The 26,906-nt window shown below is 37.5% G+C and overlaps 1 protein-coding gene and 1 long non-coding RNA gene across 2 annotated transcripts in view; one reads left to right on the top strand and one right to left on the bottom strand.

Annotated features, from left to right (window-relative positions):
- Positions 1-3,342: 3,342 nt before the first annotated feature.
- Positions 3,343-5,474, top strand: LOC122147952. The gene is made up of 3 exons (XR_006161929.1): positions 3,343-4,012; positions 4,455-4,483; positions 4,653-5,474. It is a non-coding gene; the product is annotated as an uncharacterized LOC122147952 (long non-coding RNA).
- Positions 5,475-6,173: 699 nt separating this feature from the next.
- Positions 6,174-26,906, bottom strand: part of LOC109060148 (glutamate receptor ionotropic, kainate 5-like) — a 54,051-nt gene continuing 33,318 nt past the window's right edge. Inside the window, exons 4-22 of the mRNA XM_042772084.1 lie at positions 24,250-24,393; positions 23,449-23,634; positions 23,222-23,319; positions 22,959-23,124; positions 20,082-20,260; positions 19,756-19,809; positions 15,415-15,576; positions 15,176-15,328; positions 14,905-15,009; positions 14,534-14,641; positions 13,691-13,894; positions 13,407-13,520; positions 12,296-12,405; positions 11,764-11,937; positions 11,449-11,614; positions 9,707-9,932; positions 9,101-9,229; positions 8,366-8,487; positions 6,174-7,447 (exon numbers count right to left, since the gene is read on the bottom strand). Of these exons, the coding sequence (XP_042628018.1) occupies positions 6,842-7,447; positions 8,366-8,487; positions 9,101-9,229; positions 9,707-9,932; positions 11,449-11,614; positions 11,764-11,937; positions 12,296-12,405; positions 13,407-13,520; positions 13,691-13,894; positions 14,534-14,641; positions 14,905-15,009; positions 15,176-15,328; positions 15,415-15,576; positions 19,756-19,809; positions 20,082-20,260; positions 22,959-23,124; positions 23,222-23,319; positions 23,449-23,634; positions 24,250-24,346 (3,159 nt within the window). The 5' untranslated portion in view covers positions 24,347-24,393 and the 3' untranslated portion in view covers positions 6,174-6,841. The remainder of the gene's footprint in view (positions 7,448-8,365; positions 8,488-9,100; positions 9,230-9,706; positions 9,933-11,448; positions 11,615-11,763; positions 11,938-12,295; positions 12,406-13,406; positions 13,521-13,690; positions 13,895-14,533; positions 14,642-14,904; positions 15,010-15,175; positions 15,329-15,414; positions 15,577-19,755; positions 19,810-20,081; positions 20,261-22,958; positions 23,125-23,221; positions 23,320-23,448; positions 23,635-24,249; positions 24,394-26,906) is intronic.

The following is a 26,906-nucleotide window of genomic DNA, read 5'->3' as shown; positions in this document are numbered from 1 at the left end:
TATTTCAGTTTTTCTTTTTTAATAAATGTGCAAAAATGTCAACAATTCTGTGTTTTTCTGTCAATATGGGGTGCTGTGTGTACATTAATGAGGAAAAAAAAATGAACTTAAATGATTTTAGCAAATGGCTGCAATATAACATAGAGTGAAAAATTTTATGGGGTCTGAATACTTTCCATACCCACTGTATATATCCAGGTGCCTAACTATGTCCTTCAGATGTGTTTCTAATAATTTAATGCAAATAATTTTCTAAGTAGCCAGGATGACTAAGAAACTAAAACAACATCTCTGTCTCACACTTGTCACACACACACATACACACACACACACACACACACACACACACACACACACACACACACACACACACACATCAAATAGATTTAGTACAGTGAAGCAAATAATACAGAAAATACAATTTCCTCCACACTCCCCACTTTTTACAAAAAAAAAATTATCATTCATCGATAACCATAAATAAAATAATATCTTACACCATCTCTGAAAAATTTCTTTCTTTCCATGTTTTCCACCAGAGGTCTTAAATCAGACTTAGGCTATTTTAATGAGAGATAGATATCTCAGTATCTCTTAATCATATAGCAAACTGCGTATCACTTCTATTTATACACTTCTTCACTCAGTCTCAAATCATGGACAACAAGACCTGCTAGAACCCTCGATCTTATTTCTTTATGCATAAAACCTCCTCCTCTGATGAGGACTATACCGGATCATCTGCTCTAACTTCAATAACATCTCTGATCAAAGTTTCTAGACAAACTCTTATACATTTTAAGAAATATAATGAGCATCCCATTAATCCTGTAATGTGTAGGTTAGCTATCTAATAACCAAATTAAATGTTGATAAACTGCACTTTAATTCTACTTGATACCTGATATTCATTCCATCATACATGTATCTTATTTTCAAGCAATGGAAAATTAGAAACAGAGTACTCTATAGTAAACTGCTGTAACAGATCTTTTACGGAGTCAATTCTCAACAAGCTGATATGACAATTGCTGCAAAGGAAGCAGTTAATTTGTATATAGAGTATCAAATCTATCTCTCAGACCTACTCTGAATTCCTACATATTCATGTACCAACAACAAATAGCATGATATTATTCCTCCACACCAATCAGTTAAACTTTCTAATGTAACGATAAAGATTCTTTGGATGTAATGCTATTTCTGATATGTTAAAACACAAAAATAAAATATTTTTTGTGGAATCAATGAATTGTAATATTTTTTTCTTTATTAAATGTAATTTTTAGTCAAAACCAGAAATGTATCAAATGTACCATTGTATAAATGCACCACCATGTATAAATACAGCTTCTATGAAATATATCTGCTCTCAGCATTTCTGCTTTTTCTGCTTCTGTTTTAAAACAACTTCATCTACAAGTTGTCAGGGCTGTAGGCAGCTGTTTTAACTTCCCTTTATGTGACTGAACTTTGAACAGTTTTTTATAAGATGAACTGGTGTTACACAGCGTGTGTCATTGCTCTGTTGAAATGAAAGCTGATGATGGACTTACAAAATGTGATAATTCCTCTACTGTTGTCTTACACCACTGTGTTTACAGGTTAGTGTCATATGCTGCAGTTTTTTCTCCTAAATATTCAATAGAGAAATTATGCAGTAGTTTTCCTTTGTGAAATGATTAAAGTGCTAAATCTAGTTCACCAAAACAAAGCTGTCGTACAGTTTTTATATAATCTCTTGCAACATTTACAGATGATCTTTACAAAGTTTGCTGTCTGGGATTTGATTTCAATCATTTTTCTTTTCCTGTATTATTTCCTCTGAATATCTCTCTTACCATTGATCTGAACTGATTTACTGAATATATTCAAGAATCCATAAACATGTAAATTTTTTTTTTTTACATTTGCCAATAACTCGCTAAGAATGTTGGATAAACATAAAATTATATATATATATTTTTTGATTACATTAGACATTTCGTATATAAGGAAATATGTATATTAGAAAGGAAAGCTGAATCTGCTAAACTCTTTCTGTCCCTCACTGTTTTCTTTTCTGAAGGATGTCCAATCATGCTGTCTTGAGAAATTTCCTGTGCAGACAGATTAAACTAATAAATCAAGCATGCTTGAAATTAGCATACACCTATCATAATTAGATCCTTTTACAATCTTGGAATATTTATATGATTAAAAAGCCTTGTAAACTATAAAATGCTACTTCTAAGATATACAGTGGTGTGAAAAAGTATTGGCCCCCTTCCTGAGTTCTTATTTTTATTGCATGTTTGTCCCAGTTTAATGTTTCAGATCATCAAACTAATTTAAATATTAGTAAAAGATAACACAAGTGAACACAACATGCAGTTTTTAAATGAAGATTTTTATTATTAAGGGAAAACAAAATCCAAAAACTGCATGGCCCTGTGTGAAAAAGTGTTTAGCCCCTAAACCTAATAACTGGTTGGGCCACTCTTAGCAGCAACAACTGCAATCAAGCATTTGCGATAACTTGCAATGAGTCTGTTACAGCACCTTGGAGGAATTTTGGTCCACTCATCTATGCAGAATTGTTGTAATTCAGCCACATTGGAGGGTTTTCGAGCATGAACCGCCTTTTTAAGGTCATGCCACAGCATTTCAATAGGATTCAGGTCAGGACTTTGACTAGGCCACTCCAAATTTTGTTTTTCTTCAGCCATTCAGAGGTGGACTTGCTGGTGTGTTTTGGATCATTGTCCTGCTGCAGAACCCAAGTTTGTGTCAGCTTGAGGTCACGAACAGATGGCCGGACATTCTCCTTCAGGATTTTTTGGTAAACAGCAGATTTCATGGTTCCATTTATCACAGCAAGTTTTCCAGGTCCTGAAGCACCAAAACAGCCCCAGACCATCACACTACCACCACCATATTTTACTGTTGGTATGAATTTCTTTTTCTGAAATGTGATGTTACTTTTACGCTAGACGTAATGGGACACACACTTTCCAAAACATTCAACTTTTGTCTTGTTAGTCCACAGAGTATTTTCCCAAAAGTCTTGGGGATCATCAAGATGTTTTCTGGCAAAACTGAGATGAGCCTTTATGTTCTTTTTGCTCAGCAGCGGTTTTCGTCTTGGAACTCTGCCATGCAGACCATTTTTGCCCAGTCTCTTTCTTCTGGTGGAGTCATGAACACTGACCTTAACTGAGGCAAGTGAGGCCTGCAGTTCTTTGGGTGTTGTTGTGGGGTCTTTTATGACCTCTTGGATGAGTCGTCGCTGTGCTCTTGGGGTAATTTTGGTCGGCTGGTTAAATGCAGAGCATGAATTCTGAGTATGGGTCACCATACATGGCTGTATGTCACGTCACTTTTTCCTCTTGCTGATCTGTCCACAGACAGTCCTTGTGTTCTGTCCACTGCTGAGGCTGTAGGGATTGTGACTGCTGTAATGCTCATCACTATGATAATAACGGTTGTGGTGTATTTATTCCTGCGCAACAGACGGTATGTGACTACAAAACATTTAGCAAATACATCAAAATATGACAGAAAAAAATGAGCCAACTAGCGAGCACAAAATAATAATAATAACAACAACAGAGCTTTTGCTACACAGGGTTTTAAATGATCACATCCATTTTCAAAGGTTCTCTAATTTTTCATAAAATTTATTTAGATCTATTTTTATTCTGTTTTTTATTAATATGATGAATCCAGCACATCTGCATTTGTACGTATACTGCAGGTAAAACCAAGATAATGTGCCAGCATTAGACATATTTATAAAAACACAACATACTCCATCACTGTCTTTATCTTCACTGAAACTAACACAAATCACATAATGATATTAAATACAGAATCACAGTAAAACAATAGTAAAGTGGCTGAGCTGTAACTAAATTCATTATCATGTTCAGTATTCAGCATAAGATTATCACAAGACATTAAAACACCTTTAATTTTCTCTTTTTATGTTTTGCTACACATTGAAGAAGAGCAGTCAGCAATTTCACTTATTGTAAGTATAAACTTAATGCATGGGCTGTTTAAAATCTCCCTTTTTAAAGGAAATAATCAGTGTGAAATTGAACATATTGCTAATTCTTGCATGATAAATTACTTTTGTTTCTCATTTGCAAATTTCTGTAGATAAAAGTGTCTTCTAAATGATTAAATGCAAATAGGAACAGATTTTAAAATGAATCAATTAATCTTATGCAAAACTGAGGCTGTCGTTTATGATCTGTAAGTACAAATTGCAAAATTGAGTGTATGGCTTAAAAAAATTGGTGAGTATTGATTACAAAATCATGGGGACAGACTTTCAGACAGAGGGTTGACACTCTTTACTTTCCTCTTTTACTTTTATTAAGACACACCTTTAGGTCTTTGGTTTCATTCCTCTTCTGTGAAACCATGTATCATGATGCTATTTGACCAGTGTTTTACCTCTTTACTAGATACAACTCAGAGCCCCAGTGACCTACAGGTGAGACTTCCTGCTGCTGAGAACAGCATCTTAACTGTGGGAGAAAAAGTAATTTACTTAAAAAATGCAATCAATCCCGAATCTCATAAACAAGTCATAAGATATTTTACTAGTATCAAACAGACCATGAGCTTCTTTGAATGACTCAACTTCTCTTTACCTGTATTAGGATGTCACCTATTCTGATGTCACAATACTGAAACCAGGCAAAGCTAACAGAAGCACCTCGTCATCGGGGGACATTGAATACTCTGTGGTTTCCTTCAGTGGTCGGTCAGGATCAGCGTCCCTGCGAGCCTCAGCCAATCAGACTGCTTTGGGTTTCCACACAGCAGAGCATGAAACTGTGTATGCACAGGTGAAAAAAGACTGATTTTAAGTACATCTACTACAGGTTTCTAGGTGTTTGAACAGCAGAGACAATAAAGGGCTGATCACAACAAGGACGACAACTATAAAGTTTTAATAATCATTCTAATTCTAACAATAGGGAAGTCCACACCCCAGCTATAATGATAACAAAAGAGGAACAATATTGTTGGAAACACTTTTTTTCCAGCTGATGGAGGATAAAACAATTGACCATCTGACTTTAAAGAGCTTGAGCATTTATAGCAGCAGAAAACAAAACTCCAGCTTATAATAAACAAAACGTCATTGTCCGTTAGCTATGGACAATTATGAATTTATCGTTATTGTTATCGTTCCTGGTGTGAATGGACTGATAGCCACCTTTCCCGACTCTCACACTTCACTTCCTGTCAAAACCTACTGTCCTATCAAAATAAAAAAGCAAAAATGGCCAAAAAAAAAAAAATCTTCCAAAATGGCCTGAAAACTGAAACTGACAGTGTTTAAAAAGTGTGCTTGTTCTCTTTTTAGAGTTAGACTCGAGTCTGTGCGGTCTATGCAAAAAATCTTAGCACTTCTTAAAATGAAAGAAACTATCTTATTTAAATACATACCAATACATACTTACTGTGAACATTTATTCCTAAGTGTCCCTTTATTTTCATTTCTTTGTGGGTTTTGATTAAGATTTACAATTGCAAAATTTCCTGCAGAAAAACACAATCCAGTTTGTACACAGCATAAGGGTCGACAATTAAAAAAAAGTAAAATAAAAAATAGAAAGAATCATGGTGTTAAAAACAAATTAGTATAGATTTTTATTCCAAAGGATTTTCTTTGTCTATAGTTTTAACATTACATGATCAAGTGGTTGGAAAAGCTCCTCTAAAACCGACCCGTTAAAACATTCATTTAAAATATCCTCTGCACCTCAAGATGTAATGTAATATTAATGTAAATAAACATAATTTTATATGCAATACACATTTGTATAGAAACATTAAAGAAATTATAATAAAAAAAAAAGTTTGGTTCCATTTTGGAACATCTGTGATTCTTCTATTTCCTTCTTACTTCCATTAGTCATTTTTCAGTGCACTGATGTGTGTGGGAAAATTTTAAGCTGAACCACAACATCAGATGTCTAACTTTCTGTTTCTAAAAACTCTGTGGTGAATGCAGACAAGAACACGTGTGCAAATATGGGTTGAGGTATGTGGTGTGATTTTCAACACTGTTTACGGACTCAAGTTCTTGCAGACAGATCAGATTCCTCTTTTTAATGAATACACAGCTCCTCATTTCCAATAAGATACATATTCAGTCAGAGTTAATCTCCTCGGTATCAATAAAGTATCTCTATTTTTAATTTCCAATTCAGAAAACACAACCCCAGAATTAAATTACACAGACAGTGAATTTAAAAATAAGTATAGTACAGAAAAGTAAGAATATCTGTTTAGAATATCTTTTTAATTAACAAGTTTGTGTTTCATAGTGTCATTGTCCTCTGTTAACACATGTGCTCTCATTCTGTCGTGGTCTGGCTCTGATCCGGACAGTATCATTGAGACAATGATGTCCAAAGGAGAGCATCTCTGTGCTACTTCCCGTGTGAGACCTCTAGCGTAACATAGAGACCGAGTTCAGTCATTGAAGGGAAGGAGAGTCTGTGCCTCTGATCGCAAGCAGACGTCTGTGTGCTGCCTACAGATCAGAATCACGAGGAAGTTTAATATCTCTGTGCTGCCTGTCAGGAAGCATTTCTAAATCTTTACTGTCACATTTTAAGGTTGCTTCAGACACGGGCAATGTTATAGTACATTGTTCAATAGTACAAAAGAATCATTGATGTGACACATGGCTATCCAAAAAAAAAAGAGCATAATTCTCTTGTACCAAATAAAAGATGGAAAGCACATTTGTATGTGATTTTGAACAAAAAGGGGCAAATATTGCAAAAATGTGTCAAACTTCTGTATTCCCCTTTTGTCAGTCTCTCTGTTCTCATTTCTGCTCTCCAGTTAGGTCTGTGTTGTTGCTAGACTGAGGTGGTGGTAAAATGCAGCCTTTTGCCGGCGGGGAGTGGCCTATCCGGCATGGGCTCGGCCCGCCGCCACCTTCACTGTCTGTATTGGAGGATGAGTGTGGAGGGGGTGGGGCCAGACGCGGCAGAGGGGCCGAGGAGGGAGGGATACGTGTGCAAGAGGTTGTGCGTAGACTCTGGATACGCCGGCACTCCTGGCAAATGCGCACATGAGTGCAGCCCCGCGGCAGAGGCACTGTCACTGCAGGTGGACCCAGGGCCACTGTGGGGGTGCTGTTGGCACCTAACGGGTCCTCCAGAAGTCGCTGGGGGCCGGGGCCCATGTCTGAGGGGCCTCCTCCTGGCCCTGAACTTCCTGTCATGGGTCCAGTACCGCTGTAGAGCTTTCCGTTGCTAAGGCGCATCTCTCGGACAAGGCGCAGGGGCCGCGGGGCCCCTAAAGTGATGCGAGTGGGGTGTCGAAGGGCCAGAGAGCTGGACAGGGGTCGGCGGCGGCGAAGACGAGAACTTTTCTTGCAGGAAATGGCGTTACGGAACTCTGTCAGCATCTCCTGACATACAGACACCTGAACATTTAGAAAAATATATTAATTAATTACATTTGAATGAAGGAAGATTGGTATTTATCACAGAAGTATATATCAGTTATATACACACACATATATATCACAAGTTTTATATATATATATATATATATATATATGATTGGTATTTATCACAGAAGTATATATCTTATCATATATACATATATATCAACATAAGCACTACCGTTTGGATTTTTTTTTTTGAAAGAAGTCTCTTATGCTCATCAAGGCTGCATGCATTTAATCAAAAATACAGTGAAAACAGAAATGTTGTGAAGTATTATAATTTAAATTGTTTTCTATTTTAATATATTTTAAAGTGTAATTTATTCCTGTGATGCAAAGCTGAATTTTCAGCAGCCATTCCTCCAGTCATATGAGTGTCACATGATCCTTCGAAAATCATTCTAATATGCTGGCTCAAAAGTTTGGGTTAAGTAATATTAAAAAAAAAAAAAAATGAAATTGAACAATAGTGAAAATAAAGACATTTAGAATATCACAAAATATTTATATTTCAAATAAATGCTGTTTTGAACTTTTGAAATTGAACTTTCAATTCATCAAAGAATCCTGTTTCGATAAAAACATTAAGCAGTTATTTCAGATTTCCCAATATTTCTGTTTCTAAGCGTATTGTTAACAAAATAAATGCAGCCTTGGTGAGAATAAGATACTTCTTTCAAAATCATTAAAATAATGTTAATTATTACAACCTTTTGTATATATCACAGAATTATGTATTACAGATTTTTAGTCATGCAGTAGTCATGCACACCATAACACAACCACTGACTTAGAATTGACTACGACACACACTAAGGCGAGGAGTCGGCGGGTTGCTTTGTAACCTACTGTAGAGTGACTGTGATATTGGCGGTCGCAGGAGAGAGGCCGTACCTCGTCTGTTTCAGCTGATCGGCGTGTGGACCACACAAACTCCATCACAGCCACAAACACAGCAATAATCAGGCCACAGATTAACACCACAAATATACCGCCAATGTTCTCCATCCCAAGACCTGCAACAGTCAATTAAACACTTTTAAACAATCTGCATCTATGAGAATCTATAGAATGTAATAAATAGACTTTCCTAAAGTTGGCATGAAGTGGAAATTGACTTTAACTATTTTGTAAATGCAATTGATCTTATTATGAACAAATCCTCCATTGTGTTTTCATTTCATCCATTGTGTTTCATTTTTTTTTTAAATTAGTTTTGACCCCTTGATAATTTTTAATCAAAATGCCATAATTGATCTTCCAGAAATGACAGACATTCTCTCTGGTGATGCATGCCAGACTTTTCCAATCATTTAGTCTATATAATCAACAACTGATAGTTAGAAGCAAGTCCCCACCCTACAGTGGGTGTGTGAAATCCCTGCTGTGTTTTGGAACATAGTAGCTGGTTATGAGTTGGTACATGCTGATAGATTGTTTATTATCATCTTGGACCAGAAACTACCAGCTACCTGATGATTTTTGGAACTACCAGCTGTTTTTTGGAACATTGTAGCTGGTTGACCAACTAACATGTTCTTCATAGCTACCGGTTCCCGGAACTGGATTTTTCAGCAAGGATGAGAATGGGAGGAGATTATTGTGTTGAAGTGCAGGAGAGGTTCATGCCTTTGGCGCGGTGGTCTTCCTCTTTGGGACACTGCCCTCCCTCCCACCATCTTCTCTTCAGGATCTCCAACCTGTTATTCTCCTGCAACTGCAGCACTGCCAGACTGATCTCATCTCTGAAGGGAGAACCTGGGAGACAGAATAATGCTGATGTAATTGTTTGGTGATTTAGCATGAGGAAGTGTCAATGAATTGTGCACATAATGGCACATTCACTTCTGTAAAAACAGAAGTAAATGAATTTACAGTTTGCTTATTTATTGGTGACCTAGAAACACAAATGTCTTCTCATTACATTACTTTTTTAAATTACTTGCATTACTTTTTTTCTCAGAGTTTTTGTCCTGTGTACGTGTTAAAGACATAATGAAGCCTTCTGTGGAAAGTGTATCTATATATAGATATATTGATTTCTTCTGTGGATGTTGGAAATGTGTAAGTTTATTTTTTTAGCATGGTTTAAAAATCTCATGATTCACAGTGCTGCCACATTGCTTGTGAGACTTCCATTGTACGTTTATTACTGTCCTCATTTTTTCCTTGATTTCTACAAATGCAGGGATGAGTTGAGATCATTTTCTGTGATATTATGTCCATCTCTCTCACCGAGAGGCATGCCGATTCCGTAACCCTTGGTGTCCAGCAGGCCTCCGATCTGGGTGAGGTTGCAGTTGAGGCTGCGGTGGTACTCATTCATGGTGCTCTCAAGCAGGAAGGCGTATTTAGAGTTCAAGACTCGTGCAATGCCCTCCTCTGTGCTCTTCACAAAGACACTGGGCTGCTTTGAATACATGTAGTTCCACATCCGCTGATACGTTTGATAACGAGAGTTCTGAAGGAGGGGAGAAGAGGATGTATAATCAGTGCATACATCATAATTCAACATTTAAACATGATTTAACAAAGAGAGAGAGAGAGAGAGAGAGAGAGAGAGAGAGAGAGAGAGAGAGAGAGAGAGAGAGAGAGAGAGAAAAGAAACAGTAAAACACACAGATGGCAAAAACTCTTGCGCAAACAAAAAACTGTTAAGAAAATACATAGTCTGTAAGCCAAGGGTACTCTACAAGCAAAAACAACAACAAAATAAACAAGAGATACAAAACTCATCCAAATGCATATGCAAATATCTGCCTGCTGGCACTTTCCATGAATATGTTTTTTTTTTTTTTTTTTTTTTTTTTTAACATTGAAAGAAGGTGGTTAAAGCGAAAAAAAAAAAAAAACAGTTTTTCATTGTGACATATTAGATAAGTAAGATGAACATAAACACTACAAATGACAGTATCCCAATCAAAAATAAAACTGAATGTATAATTCAGTTTATTGTAGTAAAAAAAAAAATAAAACTGAAACATCATTTGGACCCTTACTATAGCATGACAATTAAAAAATAATATTACATTTTCTCAATTTTCTCATTTTGACAAATATTGCATTAAATATTGCATTTGACAAATATTGTATTTTTATCTGTTATAGATTAATGTAATTGTAAACTAATCTATAACTATAAACTAGTATTTGGTCCCAAACTGATGAAGGCTTAATTTAGGCTAAATTTGCAAGCTTATTGTCTAGTACATCCTTACTTATTTTCTAATTGTATACATTTTGTCAACTTTTAAAAAAAAATATAAATTACATGAATAAAGATCAACATGAAATTAAAATTCATCCAATTTATTTTTCACATGGTTGTTATTGATATTATTGTGAGTGATTTATCTATGCATTCATCTTTTCAATTTGTTTTGACCACATAATTTAATAAAAAGTCTTAACTCGATCTTCCAGTGAAACGGCTGACTTTTCTCTGGTCATTTAGGCTGCTTAAACCCTGCCCCATTCTTTCAGTCAACTGCAAGCTTGCATTCAGATCTGTCACCATCCAATCAACAACCGATGGATAGACCAAGTGTCTGTCCTACATTTTTTCCTTTATCTATAGTCTGTTTCACTCGCATATACATTAAATTATGAATAAAAAATATCTGTAGCTACATCTCTTATCACATTTGCAAACATGTTCTTAGTGTTGGTGACAGGCTTGCAAAATAGAAAATGAACAGAAAATTATAACGTCATACATACATAATATTTAGTTTGACCTCCTAAGGCTGCTTAACATTTGCTGAAGGTTAAAAAAAAATGTCTAGAACACCAAAGTATACAGAATTTATGGAAAGTTCCTTCTATTTATTATGACCCTTTATTGCCTACAAAACACACATTGAATACTCACTAACCCTTCCAGAAGTCTCATAAGTGACAAATCACATCTGCAAGTCAGCAGGTCTTCACTTTTGTGTGCGTATGTGTGTATAAACTTAATATCATATGATTTGTACCATAAAAAAGGTCATGGTGCTTCCTCCATGAATGGTGCCATACTGGATATTGGTTTGATCGGCCAGGTCATCTGGGGATTCGATTGGCACTTCCATTCTCTGCACTGTCAGAAACGCAGCCAGATTCGCTGTGTATGAAGAGATTATTATGAGAGTGAATGCCCACCTAAAAGAGAGAGAGAGACAGAGAGAGCGAGGACATAAACGATGGAAGCAGAGAGCAAAGAGCCCATAGCTGTGCTGTGTAATGTGTCCATTGACTCTGTTAAAATGACCATCAACACATATGGAGCTGCAGCACACGCTCACACTCACCAGACCCCACTGACGCAGCGTGTGGAGAGGGCCCGGGGCATGATCTCTGACCCCTGCTGCATGAAGCCCCCCACAGGAAACCACAGGCTGTTTCCTAGTGTGTACTGATTTTCCAGCAGGTCTTTGCGCTCATGCAGACACGGGTGAGGGTTATACCATTCATACGGACTCAACCTGAGACAAGTACACAGAGAGAGAGTTAGAGAAAAATCTTGCACGGTGCATTACATTTTTATTTTCTCACTATACTATAAAAATAATAAATCACTTCATTTCGCTAGATTAATTCTTAAAACAAAATAAAAAATGATTTATTATAATAATAATAACTGCTGATAGGGGAAGAAAGCTAAACCTAATTGAAGATGTCATTTGCATCTCTGAAATAAAGTATAAATATCTTAAGCAGTTTTGCCTCTGAGATAAATTAATATTATTTTAAAGAGGAAAACAACCAAACACACTGATTAAGGTAAAGATTTTAAGCTGTGTTTGAGTTTATCTGTGTGTAGGTGTGCGTTTATGTGTGTACCTAGCAGAAAGAAAGAGCACACAGCTGACAGCGAGGTAAGCCAGCAGCATAAAGAGCCAAACAGCCGGTGAGAAGGGATCCAGGAAGGAGAAATAACCTGGCTTCCTGCCCTGAGAGATAGTGGAAGAGAAAGAGAGGTAAATGAATGCAACTGAAGGAAGGAAGGTGGCAGAAATGAAAGCCAAAAGGAATTAGGTACACTATGAATATTCAATCTGTTAATTACATAAATGTGACAATAGAAAATGCAGAACTGTATAATACATATTACGGCACTTAGACAAATTTTCTATCTATCTATCTAGCTATCTATCTATCTGTCCGTCCGTCCGTCCAATCATCCATCCGTCTCTCTTTCTTTCTTTTTTTTTCTATATCTGATTGTTATTCAGGACAGGACAAGCAGAGAATATCACACTATTATCATGGTATTTGCCAAAGTGTGTATCATCTCATCCTCCTGTTTCTTCTATTGTATGTTTTCATCGTGTATGTTTTACTTCAGCCACAAGAGGGCGCTATTGATCAAAACAGCACACCAGAGTCAGCGAGAGAGAGACGGATTTTAAAACTGTTCCATGGAAATCAGATCTTGGCTGTTTAGTGTTTACCAATAAAGGTAGAGCCAATATTACACTAACCAGTTTTCGGTTTGAGTAGGTGTGGGTCAGGTTTTGCTTATAAAACATTTGGTCTCTATAGAATATTAAAACCTGAAGCCAGCCAATCCCATGATAAAAGTTTAATAAACAATTGTACGTTAATTACAAATTCATTACAGTCAATTAATTTAAATGCAAATTCGTTATTCTAATTAATCATAATTAATCACATATATCAATATTTGATGAGAAAAGCACAGAAATTAAGAAATATTTGAAAGATGTTGCAAAAGAGTGAAACATTGCATAGACATAAAAAAAAGCACATTTTAACCTCAGTTGTTATTGTTTTTTAACACGATATCAATGAACATGAGTCTATCACAATCTTACAGTCAACAGCAATACATTTTGTTAAGAAGTTAGTTTACCATCTGAGGTATTCTGTCTCTGTTGTTTTTTAGTTTGCTGATATATGTGAACATCCAGACTCTGTGTGTGTGACTTACTATATGCACCCTGTAGAGAATACTGATGCCCAGGTTCATAAAGGGTTTTGAGAAGTCAATGACCTTCTCTCTCTCAGATGTGATGGTAAAAGCTGCTACAGCCAAATCAGCTTTCTGCTCCAAAAAATGAAGGAAAGAAAAGGAGAGAGCAACAAATCATTGTAAAAGTAGAACATAAATTCTTGTAAAAGTCATCTAGACACAATAAAGATGGAATTGAATGCAACCGTGTGATTTCCATAATTAATTCAGGAGGGGGTGTGTTGATGAGCATGACCACATACCCTGTTGATCAGCTCTCCCACCATTCCTGTCCATGAGCCGTTGGGTTCAGGTGCTCCATACAGGTCATCGTCCACCAGTTTGATGCGGAAGGTGAACTTGAGGGTATCAGCCAGCTCTCTCAACATGTCCACACAGAAACCCTCGTACTGCTCATTCCCCTCAAACTCCTGGTAATTCACCTTTCTCATCACGTACGGGTTCTCCTGCACGCACAAACACACATGTGGGACATTTATGTTATGCAGTAGTTTCAGGTCCCCATCACATTTGTCTTACTGTATTCGATAAAATATTAAACTCTACATTTTTAAAAGTTTATAAGTTAAGAAAGCAGCAGTGAATTTTTTAATAATTTTACTACTTTGAGCAGATGTTGCACAAGGTGACACACTTATTTCTAACATGAAAAACATTAATAACAAATATTCCAGGTGTTTTTTTTATTATTATTCTTTGCTTTCTCTAATCTCTAAAATGTTTTGGGAAAAACATTTTTATTTTTATTGGGAATATTGTTTTATTTGGTAATCACTATAGTGTCCTCTTATCATTTAATTTTTTTAATCCTTTAACTAAAAAAAGCCAGTTATTTAACGACTGAAAGTGACAGGAAGTGACATATTTTCTAATTGGAACACAACAGCTCAAAAATAATTTTTTTTATATTTTTACAATTTTATTTTTGTTTATTTTTTATTTATGTTATAATTAATTAACAGTTTAAGTGGACATTATAGAGTTCAAAATGTACTGCATAACAGGAATTACCAATGTAGATGTGGTAAATATTGTGTGAACATAAGTGGGCTATTTGGACCTGCTGTAGAGCAGTTGGTTCTCACCAGTATAGTGGTGATGATGAGGCTCTTGTTAGCCAGAGTCTCAGACACGTTGATATCCAGACTGGTGGAGTTCATCAGCAGAGTGTTGTTAGAGAACCAGATCCCAATCTAACACAGAGATGGATGACAAATGGAACAATCAAATGGAAAGATGCTGGCACTATTCAAAGTGTGTGTGTGGATCCCAATCTAACACAGAGATGGATGACAAATGGAACAATCAAATGGAAAGATGCTGGCACTATTCAAAGTGTGTGTGTGTTATTGTTAGGTTATTTTATCTAAACTAATATATAAAAACATTAGATGTCTTTGTATATCCCCATTTAGATAGCTAAGTAGATGTGTCCATGTTTGTGTGTGTCTTTAACCTCTTTGTGGCCTCCCCTGTGCTTCTCCAGGATGTGGAGGGAGTAATTGGTCCTCTGGCCTTTACTGTTGAACTCAACTCGACCTGTCAAACCATCATACTCCACCTGATCAAAACATGGGAACAGAGAGAGAAAGAGAATAGAAACAGTTGTGTTACCTTAAATAACACAATGGATGCTCTCTAACACAGAGAACAATGCTGGAAGACTTTCAAGTGGTTGAATAAATAAATGTACACACACACGCATGCACACGCACACACAGACTGACCATACGCAGGTAGTTCATGAGGCTGGTTCCATGTTGCCAGATCTGAGGGGAGGTGCAGCTGAGAGGTTTGACACCAATCTCCTGACTCCGGTTGAGTTCCTGCACTGCACTCACCACCACGTGTACCGCATCAAACAGCAGGGCCGACGACAGCTGAACACACACATACACAGTTTAGTGTGAGCAGTCTGTGTGTGATACATCGATAGGCTTCTGTATTGTGTATGTGTGTGTCTCACCGCTGGTCCGGGGTATGGGTTAATGTCACAGCCCTCTCTCCAGGACAGGTTAAGGCTCCTAATAAACTCCAGGTAAAATGGGTGGGTGGTGTTAAACATTGAGAAGCCCACGATGTTTGACTGCTCATCCACTATATCATCCAACCACAGCAACGGGAAGTCCTGCACACACACAGGAATGACATTACACAGCAGAAAAGAAAGAACTTCAGTCTGTGTGTAAGAATTAGAAATATGAAAGAATATAGAGCTCGAGATCAGAATAATGACTAGTCCTGTGAAATCCTACTGGTTAAGTAGTATTTGAGTAGTTAAGTACGGTTTGTGTGTAGACTGAATGAATATTGAATGGTGCACGTGAGCAGTGTGCATAAGACGAGGGATGAGTTAAACTAGACTAGTTATTAAAGGTGTGTGTGAATGCATGCAAGGTTTGAGTAATGTAATTTGTTAGGGGGGGCTAGTGATAAGATGGTTTAGTAATGCATACAATGTTTGAGTAACATGTAACTTGTTAAGGTAGACTAGTAATTAGGTGGTTCAGCAGAGGTGTCAAGTAACGAAGTACAAATACTTCGTTACATTACTTAAGTAGAAATTTTGGGTATCTATACTTTACTTGAGTAATTATTTTACAGCCGACTTTTTACTTCTACTCCTTACATTTTCACGCAATTATCTGTACTTTCTACTCCTTACATTTTAAAAATAGGTTCGTTACTCATTTCGGCTTGTTTTCATTCCGGCTTGTCATCATTCCAAAAAAAAAAAAAAAACACCTATCCAGATAAATCGCGCCATGAAGTGAAGTTGATTGTGGTTGGATGAGAAGTATAAACATATACCATTCCGAAACGCTATTGGTTTGTACGCGATCCATCGCACCTGCACATGACACAGATCACATCACACTCCAGTAAGGGCATAGCCAGTGTTGGGTTCGTATATCAAAAAATATATTTCTTAAAAGTAGGGTTGGGGTATGGAACCGGTATGCACCGAACCGAATAAGGACACAGATTTCGGTGCCTCTTAAATGCCTGAGCGATCGATTGAAATGTTTGTCCTGGTTCTCCGAAATGTAGGCCTACACAAGAAGCATGGGCGTCGCTAGGCTTTTTTTATAGGGGCTATAGCATTTAGCTCCATAAACTGAACTCAAATTCGTGATCGCCTCAGAGTCAGTCCCCTTAAATTTCATATGAAAAAGGCGGCAGACCGGTCTACTCTCCGTCTTTCAGCGCGCTCTTCAATCCACAGACGGCGGTGGAGCAGCGCGAGCGCACTTAAACAGAAACAGAGGACACAAGTGTGTGTTTATCGATAGATTGTTAGAATATCTGTATCTGTGCAGTTCTTTGTCATAAATACAGTTTACAAAAGGTCATGAGGGAGCAGTCGGTTTCTGTAAAGTTTTCGCTTGTCACCGCTCATCACACCACAGCTGTTTCCTCCAGCGACAATCTAGCCCTTAACACATATAAACGAACGCATACTTCAATTGTACTTATTTAAATATACTGAATTAAATCATACGTACTTTATACATACACTACTGTGTAAAAGTCTTAGGCATGTTAGTGTTTTCACCCCAAAGAATGGTGTTCGGACAGTTATTTATATATTTTGCTGTAGTGTGTCAGTAGAAAATCAGTTTACATTTCCAAACATTCATTTTGCCGTTGTCAGACTGCTTGTGCATTCAAAATCACACTAGATTATTATTAAAATTAATGGCAAACTGATATTTCCTACTGACACACTACAGCAAAAGATATAAATAAATGGCTTAAAACCCCTTTTTGGGGTGAAAATACTAATGTGCCTAAGACTTTTGCACAGTACTGTACTTTACAAACGACATTGTTGCTACTTTATAAAGAATGACCATACAGTCATTCACAGAACTGGTTAAAGACAGTGACAGACACCACTCATTTTAACTAAATATCAGAGTGATTGACAGAGATACAGTAGAAACATTATGTGTGCTTTTGTATTAAATAATGGCCCAGACTGTGAAATACATTTATTAGCCTTAGAGTAAGGGAAGCACAACTTGGCAAATGAGAGCATCCAAGGTGAAAGCTATGGATTTATTTTAAATATTTGTAATGTTCTTTATTGTTAATCCAGTTTTTTTGTGGCTCTTTTTTTAAGTATCGTTTCAGGCACCGTTTAGGCACCGGTACCATTTTAAAAGTATCGAAATGGCACCGGACCCTACTTAAAAGTTATTATTTCTCAACTACTGGCTCATTTATCAAATGGGTGCTTTCTCTTCATCCTCCGCAAATTAAGCTACTGTAGGTAGTCCGGTAACTAGACGTTTGAATAAATTAGCGTTTGCGATTGACAATGTGAAAGTCGTGACATTTGCCAAGTATGGTAACCCATACTCGGAATTGGTGCTCTGCATTTAATCCATCCAAGTGCACACACACAGCAGTGAAAAGTGAACACACCGTGAACACACACCCGGAGCAGTGGGCAGCTATATCCAGCGCCCGGGGAGCAACTGGGGGTTCAGTGCCTTGCTCAAGGGCACTTCAGCCATGGGTATTGAAGGTAGAAGAGAGCGCTGTTCATTCACTCCCTCCCACCTACAACTCCTGCCAGCACCGAGACTCGAACCTGTGACCTTCAGGTTACAAGTCCAATTCTCTAACCATGTAGCGAATACAGGAAGCTATCGATCAAGAAGGTATTAGGATTATGAATTATGAATTATTTTTCATTACTTTTTCATCACTTGGATTAATCATTCATTTTGACAGCACTAATGTTTATTGTAAATAGACAACCATACAAGGGTAATTGTTACTAAGCCTGCCATGGGTACACCAATTTTCTTGTTCATTGCCCTCGCAGATTCCTGCAGCTAAGCTTGGATGTACATTAAATACATTCCATTAAAGGTTATTGATGACATGCCTCTGAAGTTTGACTTTTTGCACCATTACAATACTTATAGGCAACTAGTCATCATATCTCTAGTTCTTTAATGTATTTGCATTGTACTAAAGTGTGTTCTTTTTCAATGGGCATATACGTGGCTGAAACAGGTAGCCTAGTGCATCCCAAATTTTTCAACATGAATATTTTAATATAACATTATAGTCATAATGGCCTATAGGCTTTTTGAAAAATGTTTTTTTTGAGGAAGTGGGGTAGTGCACAATAGGCCCCTGTGGCGTGGCCTAAGCTTTTGTTCTTAATGGCATTTTTTTTCCTTACATTACTTTTACTTTTATACTTTAAGTAGTTTTGAAACCATTACTTTTACACTTTTACTTGAGTAAAAAGCTTGAGTTGATACTTCAACTTCTACAAAAGTCTTTTTAAACCCTAGTATCTATACTTCTACTTGAGTAATGAATGTGAATACTTTTGGCACCACTGTGGTTCAGTAGTAGGTAAGGTCTGTGTAAAGTGGTTAGATTAATGATTAGATGTTTCAGTAGTCTCCATTAATGGTTTAAGTATGTTACTGTAGGTTAGACTTGTGATTACAGTAGTGCCGAGTAGTAATAGGCGTTTCAGTGGATTGCATAAGGTTGGAGTAACAAGTTAAAATAGACTATACAGTTTGTTAGAGGGTAAGGTTTGAGTTAACTGGTTAGATAAAATGTGGTAACCATTTAGGATGGACTCATGACTAGAGGTATCAGTGGTATGTATGGTTTCATTAATGAGTCTGGTTAAAGTATGAACAAATGGTGCATGTAAATTATGAATAATCAGTTTTATTTACTAAAGGTTTCTCCAGTGTGCATCATGACACATCAAGCCAACAGTCGGTCATTAGCCAATGTTGGGCCGTCGTTAAGCGTCTGTCAGCTTAGTTTTTGCAGTGTTTTCTGCCCAGTTGGCAGTTGACCGATTTCAAAGAAAATCATGTAGAGTATTATGAGCACAGACTCCGATTTTTACACTCAGCATGATTCCATTCAGTCAGAAGAGATCAAACATAATTTGAAATTTTGGGCCGATTTTAGAACACATTGTTTTCATCTTTCATGCATCTCTTAGCAACAAGGCACAAGTTTCGGCACAAGTTTGTTGTGTTCAGAAGGTCTGGTAGTGTTTTTGGCAAGTGTGTGATGCCTAGTGTTTTAAACACAATAGGTTAGACTAATAACTAGATGTTTTAGAAGTGTGTTTTGTGTTTGTAGGTTACACAGTAATATGTCTTTAATGTAGTTCAAACTGTGAAGGGGGTTGGCTTGAGAAGTGTGAGTGGGTTTGCGTAATAAAGATGAATTGTTAATACAGAAGATGGGGCTCCAGGCATGAATATATCTGCAGGAAAATAGGCCAAGAGCTCCTCCTCTATCTTACCATAGTTGTGAGGATGTACTTGTAAAACGCTGATGTCATTCTCAACTCTGACGCCTAAAAAGAAGACGAGACAGACGAGACAGAAATATTTAATTGTGTACGCAAATGGGAGAGCTGCATAGAAAAGCAGAATATTTCAGTGCTCATTGTAGAATACAGTCTTTCAGAAACATTATGATATTTATAGTATCTATACATTAAAATGCAGGTATATTGAACAAAGCTGAATTACAAGGCGAGAGACTGAAGTGGGCGAGAAAAGGAGAATGATTGAATGTGAAATGAGCCAAAGCAACGGCATTTTGATAATGTGACTATATGCCTACCTTTTTCAGTATAAGGTAAGATATAGATGCATTAGCATCAATAATTATCGTAGCTATTTTGTCATCACGAATCTCCTTTAGTAAAGGCGTGGGGTCAAGGTTGTCATCCAGCATCCTGATTGACAGTGTCTCTCGAGAGATCAGAAACCTCCTTATTAGCTCCTCCAGTCTCAGCAGACCTGCAGGGAAGAAAGCAAGTTGTTGGCCGAAAGGATATGAACACTCATACACCAGACTGGAAATGAAAGGGGCCAAACTGGACTTCATGTAGTGTACATGAGATGGTTTGTGTCTGAGGTTGTTTGTAAACAGCATGCATCTGTCCGTTTGCAATGCTGCGGTGAAGAAAGTTAGTCGGTGGCAACACAAAGCCCAGTAAAAATGTAAATAACTAGCTGCGCTCTCAAGGGAGCCCTCATGCACAGAAAGAGCAAGTAAAGCCAGTGCCAAACTTTAATTAGCTTGAGGGAGGAGAGAAATCAATGCTCTCCACACTCTCATTCTCTCTCTCTTTCTCTTGCTCTCAATATCTCCCCTTTTTCTGTCCTTCTTTCACTGATTTCTCTCTTTCATTCTGATTCTCAGCCTCTCTGTTCACTTCATTTCACTAAATCTGTCTCTTTCTCGTTATTTCACTTTCTTATTCCCACAGCTGTGTTATAAAGTGAACTCAAACCTTCTGTTTTCCACCAGAGACCAGCGCTGTCACACACTGAGACAAACATTATCAGACCCAGCCTTGTGCTTATACTCATGTGTCACAGTGACTAGAGCTCTGTTCCAAAACCTAGTGAGTAGCCAGCATTGTAGAACATCAAGGTGCAAAGTCTGTTTCAAAAGGTAGGCATTTTAGTTATGAGATGCCTAAATTCTAGCAGCAAGAAGTTAATCCCAGAATGCACTGCACCAAGTTCAAAGAAACAAAATGCATGCAGAATGAAGATTTTATTAGTTTTAATAGTGTTTATAAGTGAATAAATAAATCTAAGATGGTGAATGAAACAAGATTGTTGATTATACATAACATTTTCTTTCATTCAATACTGAAAGTGTCAATAAAAATACTTTTGGTTTATTAAACACTATTTTAATGCAGTACTATATAATTTTATGTTTACTGAGGATTCCTATTAAAATAACTAGATTTTACCTACAAAAATTCACCAAACAATATCTCTGAAATGTAACCCGTTGTAGAATCACTGCTGTCTCTTTATGAATTAATGGAATATTAATGCCTGACAATGCAAAGTAATAAATAGCAGTGAACGTTCAGACTAGGGGTGTCCTGGGATTTAATAGTGCTCATAGACTACATGCTGTGTATAGTGAGAGAGGCGGGCAAAGTTAACCTGATGTAACTGTTCGCTTTTTTTTTTCTTTTAGCTTCTCCCAGCTGCCTTTATCTTCACTTTTTTGCTTGCTATCACGAACCCACTCTCTTTCATTTAAGTTTGTTTTTGTTTTTTATAAGAATAGATTGATTTAGTTAGCGCTTTTTTCGGCCGTCACCATCACTTAATCTGAAACTTTTTCTTTGATGATGAACCAGCAAGGCCGACGGCCATTGGATGGACTGCTCCAGAATGTCCAGATAGCTAGTCCGCCCCTGCTTGCATCATTTGCAGCATCTCATCACCTTTTCTCAGCGACACATATCTTTAAATATGCTAAACTTAAGTTCAGAGTAGTAAAACACATCTCCATACCTTGCAGCTTTTTTCATTCCACTGCCCTGCGTCTAGTGTTTTTAAATGCAAAGATGCTGTCTGAATGAATCCCTTCTTAGTATTCTACTCATGCAAAGTATGGACAACAATGCAGCTGACTTAGTTTTGGAACATATGTATGCAGGAGATAAAAATCATGGTGTAATTCTGTGCAAAACTTAGAATGTTTATGCAGTTGTTTAGATGTTCCTTTTATGCTTTTTCAATCTGACAGACAAGAGGTCACTAGAGAAAAAACAGTTGAAGCTGTGTGGCATCAGATGACAGTTTTATAAATTAAAGGCAATGAGGTTCACTACAAAATCACGGCACACAACACACATGAAAACATTTGTGTCAAAACAGGCTTGCGAAATTGCTTTCTATCTCTTTAATGAGAAGCTGTAGTGCAGCATCGAGCCTCTCTCCATCTCTTGCCACCATTTTAAATGAGCTTGATGAGTGGCAAGTTGCACCTACTCTGCTGCCATAGCAACCATAGTGCAGCCAACTGGGTCAGAGCTGAGAGTTATGTAGCGATGCCCTCTCTAACACACATAAACGTCCAAAAGCACAAACACACACAGCCACACATGCACACACACTGCATACGTGCTGGTGTCTCACACATTAACACACACAGCAGGGGGGGAGATTTATTCTCAGATTACGTGAATGTTATGTTGTCCAGTGACATGCTGTGTAATTGCCCAGCAGTATGTTTTATTGGCACAGCTACCTATTACAACAAAGTAATCGTTAGCGCTTGCAGTAAGAAAGCACTGCAGTGTCATTATCAGAGTCTGTTCTCCAGAACTTCTGTAATTTCATCTCTTTGTCGTCAGCCTTGAATACAAATTGTAATTTGATTTTGTTTGCTGAGAGAAGATGATTGATTGGGCAGATGGAGTTGAGGAAATCAATTTAAACGTTTTTTGGAAAAGTGGAATTATTGTAAATTGGTTGTTTTCTTTAGAAAAGGTAAAAAAAAAGTACCTTTCGTAATTATAAGCAAAGGATACTTAATTATAGCATAGGATACTTAATTATAAGTATCCTATGCTAAAAAAAAAAGTGTGTGTTGCTCTCCATGTGGAATGATTTGACATATTTAAGCTTGAAGGAAGACCAGACCAGCTGATGAGTAGAGCAGAGGTCTTGGACTCACATTCGGCCTTAGCGCAGACCAGACTAGCCGATGGGTAGCTGAAGGAGCGTAGGATGGCTCCGATGGCAAGGCTCAGATCCTCGTTGCTTGGATACAGAGTCACAGATGCAAAGCGCAGGTAAGGAAGCCGTGGAGTCTCTTCCGGACCGATTTTGACATGCGGAATCTGAAAAAGAGCAGTTCGAAGAACAAAAGGAAAGAGATTATGGTTAGTGAATTAACAAAAAGCAAAAGTAAATGTGGACTATTTAAATGAAGGTCACCTCCTTTTCCCCACAGATGTGACTGACTATGGAGCCAGAGGCAGGGCTGGAGGCGGGGCCAATCACAGAGACCACGCCCTTTGGCAGAATCTGGCACACTACGACAACAAAAGTAGAGCATTTCATTCCTCATGTCCACTCTGTTTGCCTTTCTGAGTCACTGTATGCTGTACTGCTTTACTTCAAAGTTTTTTGTGTGTGTGTGTACTTTTTAATGTATGACTCACTAGTATCTGTGGTCTCATACTGAGAGTCTTTCTGGAGGTCAAATATGTCGACCTCCACGCGAGCGCGAGCCGGGCCCTCCATCACACTGTTGATGTTCTCGCGTGCTAATGCTAAAGCTAACCGCTCCCCACGCCCACAGACTGAGCTGTCATCCAAAATTGCCGCTAACGGAGGAGAGATTGAGAATGAGAGAGAGACAGACAGATAAAGTATAGAGAAATCATTACAAGAAGGGGTACAAGTAATATAAATGCAATATATAACAACCCTTTAATAATCACACTTTTAAAACAACCGTCTACCATGTCCAATAATAATAAAGTCAGTAATAACAATTATTTAAAAAATGTAATAATATTTCACAATATTACAGTTTTACAAGAGTAAAGCTGCTTTGAAAAAAATGTGTATTGTGTAAAGCGCTATACAAATAAATTTAAATTAAACTGAATTTTACTATGTACTCAACTAAATGCTATATATTTTTTGCATCCTTGAAAATCATAAACAAAAATGACAATGCAAGAAACATTTACAAACCAAAATTGTAAACTTTCCTATTCAACAGGTGTCATGTTAATAATTTAGCATATTTTAATGTTTATGCAGTTTATAATAGTACATTTTAGTTCAGTTTAGTGCAATAAAATGTTGGTATTTTGTTGCCACTTGATTTCTAGAATTAAATCTGGGTCATAAAACAAAAAAAGCAATGGTTTTTGATTTGGTTTGAGATTTTGGGATTGTTATTGGGCTTGTCAACCACATGACATGAGTCCATATGCATGCAACTTACCCATCCGTAGTGTTGCTCAGGGAAGAAGGCGGCATGGTAACCACGGTGATTAACAGGAAGCGGAAGTAAATCGACAGCAGGAGCGCTGGCAGTTCCGGCATCTTCTACCGCTCCTCATGGAGATGCCTTCTGCTGCCTATAGCACCCCCTAGATGAACACAAAAATGAGATTGTACATTTACACTTGCACCGGTAGTACACAAAAAAATTATTCAAGCAACAAACATGTTAAAGGTAAAAAATAAAATATCAAACCATTGTTTTGGGCATGGTTTTGCTTGGACCTGACATGTATTAAACATTTACTTGTCCTGAGAGCACAGTTCAACATTTGCCTGAATACAAAACATACAAAACTACTGCTAGGCAAACAATACTTTTTTAATAGAACTTCTTTCTCCAACCCCTACTAAAACTTCCTCTTGAGACTTGCACTGGTCTGCCCTATATAATCTCTTCTTTGGGAGATATACATTAATGTTCAAAAGTTTGGGGCCAGTATGATTTATTTTTTTTTTTATTAAAAAATAAAAAGGTCTCTGATGCTGACCAAGGTTGCATTTATTTGATAAAAATACAGCAAAAACAATAAACTGTGAAATATTATAAAATTTTTAAAGAACTTTTCTATTTTCAATTGAAATACTAATTATTATTAAATTATCCTGTGATAACAAAAGTTGATTTTTTACTCCAGTCTTCAGTGTCACACAGTTCTTCTAAAATCATTCTAAAATGCTCAACAACAACAAAAAATCTTACTGACCCCAATCTTTTAAACGGCAGTGTAAGATGCTGTAAGCCTGTGATACAGTACTTTACAGTTTACAGAACAACACAGTACTGCTCTGTTAGTTTAACTGCAACATTCCACACAGTTTGGTGTTATAATGGAGTCGACAGTGGTGTGCGAAGCATCATCATGAATTAAAGAATCTTATGACAGTTTGCTGACGCAGGTCACAACCGTGTCACGCACATCCCTAACAGCAGCACAGGGAAATCACATGGATAAACCAACACCTGATGTGCAGTATTTGATTCATACACTCTCTCCCACACACACAAAACCAGTCTCTGTGAACTCTGACCTTTACAGACCTAACAAAATTTATTTGACCACAGGGAAAAAGTGATGGATGTAATTCTCCGTTTCATTGTTTATCACTCATCTCCCTCTTTCTTTCTCTTTCTCAGTCACTTTGGATGTGTTAGCACGGCACGAAAAGTCAGAAAGAGAGGAAATGAAAAGACACAGCGTGTGTGTATACAGAATTGAAGAAGCCATTATTGTTCCACTATAATTACTGCAGGCAAATACTAATGACCAGCGTCACAAATATAAATCTAAAGTTCACACCCGCTGTTTTGCATATGAGCACGCCTGAATAAAGCGATACTTGCAGTCAGCAAGTAAACTGTAAAATCTAAATTATTTAGGGGAGAGGGTGGAAGAACAAAAGAAAGAGGCGACCAGATATGCGGAGAGGGGGACTGAAATAAAAAGCAGGGTAATGAAAGGAGAACAAAGAACGAGTGAAAGAAAAAGGAGAATGAAAGACAGCGAGAAAAGGAGACATTGAGAGAGAATATGCTTGAAGAGGGAGCCCTCGGGAAAAGGGAGGAGTAGATAGCAGCCGCTTCATTTGTAACTTCTTCATCTTTGTAAGTAAGAAGTGAATCTGACAGTTATAATAATAGCAGAGTGATTCATTCCCTCTTAATTGATTTGGATTGTGAAATGAGAATGCTGGATGCAAGCTTTGCCAGTACCGGTTACAGACACATAAAGATGTCACTAGGCTTCTGTGAGACGAAGAGGAAGCATCGAGGATGCCTTTTCCCTTCTTATCTTTGCCTTTTCCACTTGTGGAAAGATTCCAGAGCGGAGGCAGGAAAAGACACCCATCATGTGTCCCTCCTGGCACTCCATGGGCTGAGAGCACAAGAGCTTAATAAAACCCTCAAAAGCCCTCTTCATCAGGGGTCTGAAATTGTCAGCGAATACTGGTGTGCTGAGGGGCAATTCACTAAGAATGAATTGCACTCAATGGTGGTGCTTATTTGCTTATTTGCACACGCTATATGCATGATTCACTAAAATAAACATACAAATTAGATAAAGTCACAAACGCTCCCACAGCAAACTACTACAATCTGTCACACTTTACTAGAGCTGTCCTATCATTTAGGTACAGTACATGTCCACTTTAGTATATGTACCTTTATGGTGCTAAGTGGCACCAGGCATGTCTCTAGGCATAGGCAAGCTAGGCGGTCACCTAGGGTACCACCAGCAGGAGGGGCGACAATGAGCATACAAATTGTACTACATTTTATCAGGGTTGTGATAAAGAACAGCAGGCCAACCTGAAATATGATTGTCACCCCCACTGGATCCCCCAACATCATTGGGCTAGAGTACTGTCAATCTGACGATGCCTGTGTGCAACTTGATCAGAGCGCTGTCAATTGCTGCCTGTTTGTTGCATGCAAAGTTTGCATTTGGAGCACTCAACAACACTGTTAGATCAATGGGTTCTGTCAGTGCCTTGGCAAATTAACACTTGTTATTTATTTATTTATTTATTTATTTATTGCCATGTTATAAAGCCAAGTAAAAAGTTCACAAAATGAGTTTTTTGTTAAGGCAGTATTTGT

This window comes from Cyprinus carpio, chromosome A16, assembly GCF_018340385.1.
Source record: "Cyprinus carpio isolate SPL01 chromosome A16, ASM1834038v1, whole genome shotgun sequence".
Classification (NCBI taxonomy): domain Eukaryota; kingdom Metazoa; phylum Chordata; class Actinopteri; order Cypriniformes; family Cyprinidae; genus Cyprinus; species Cyprinus carpio.
This window is presented reverse-complemented; position numbering and strand designations above follow the sequence as displayed.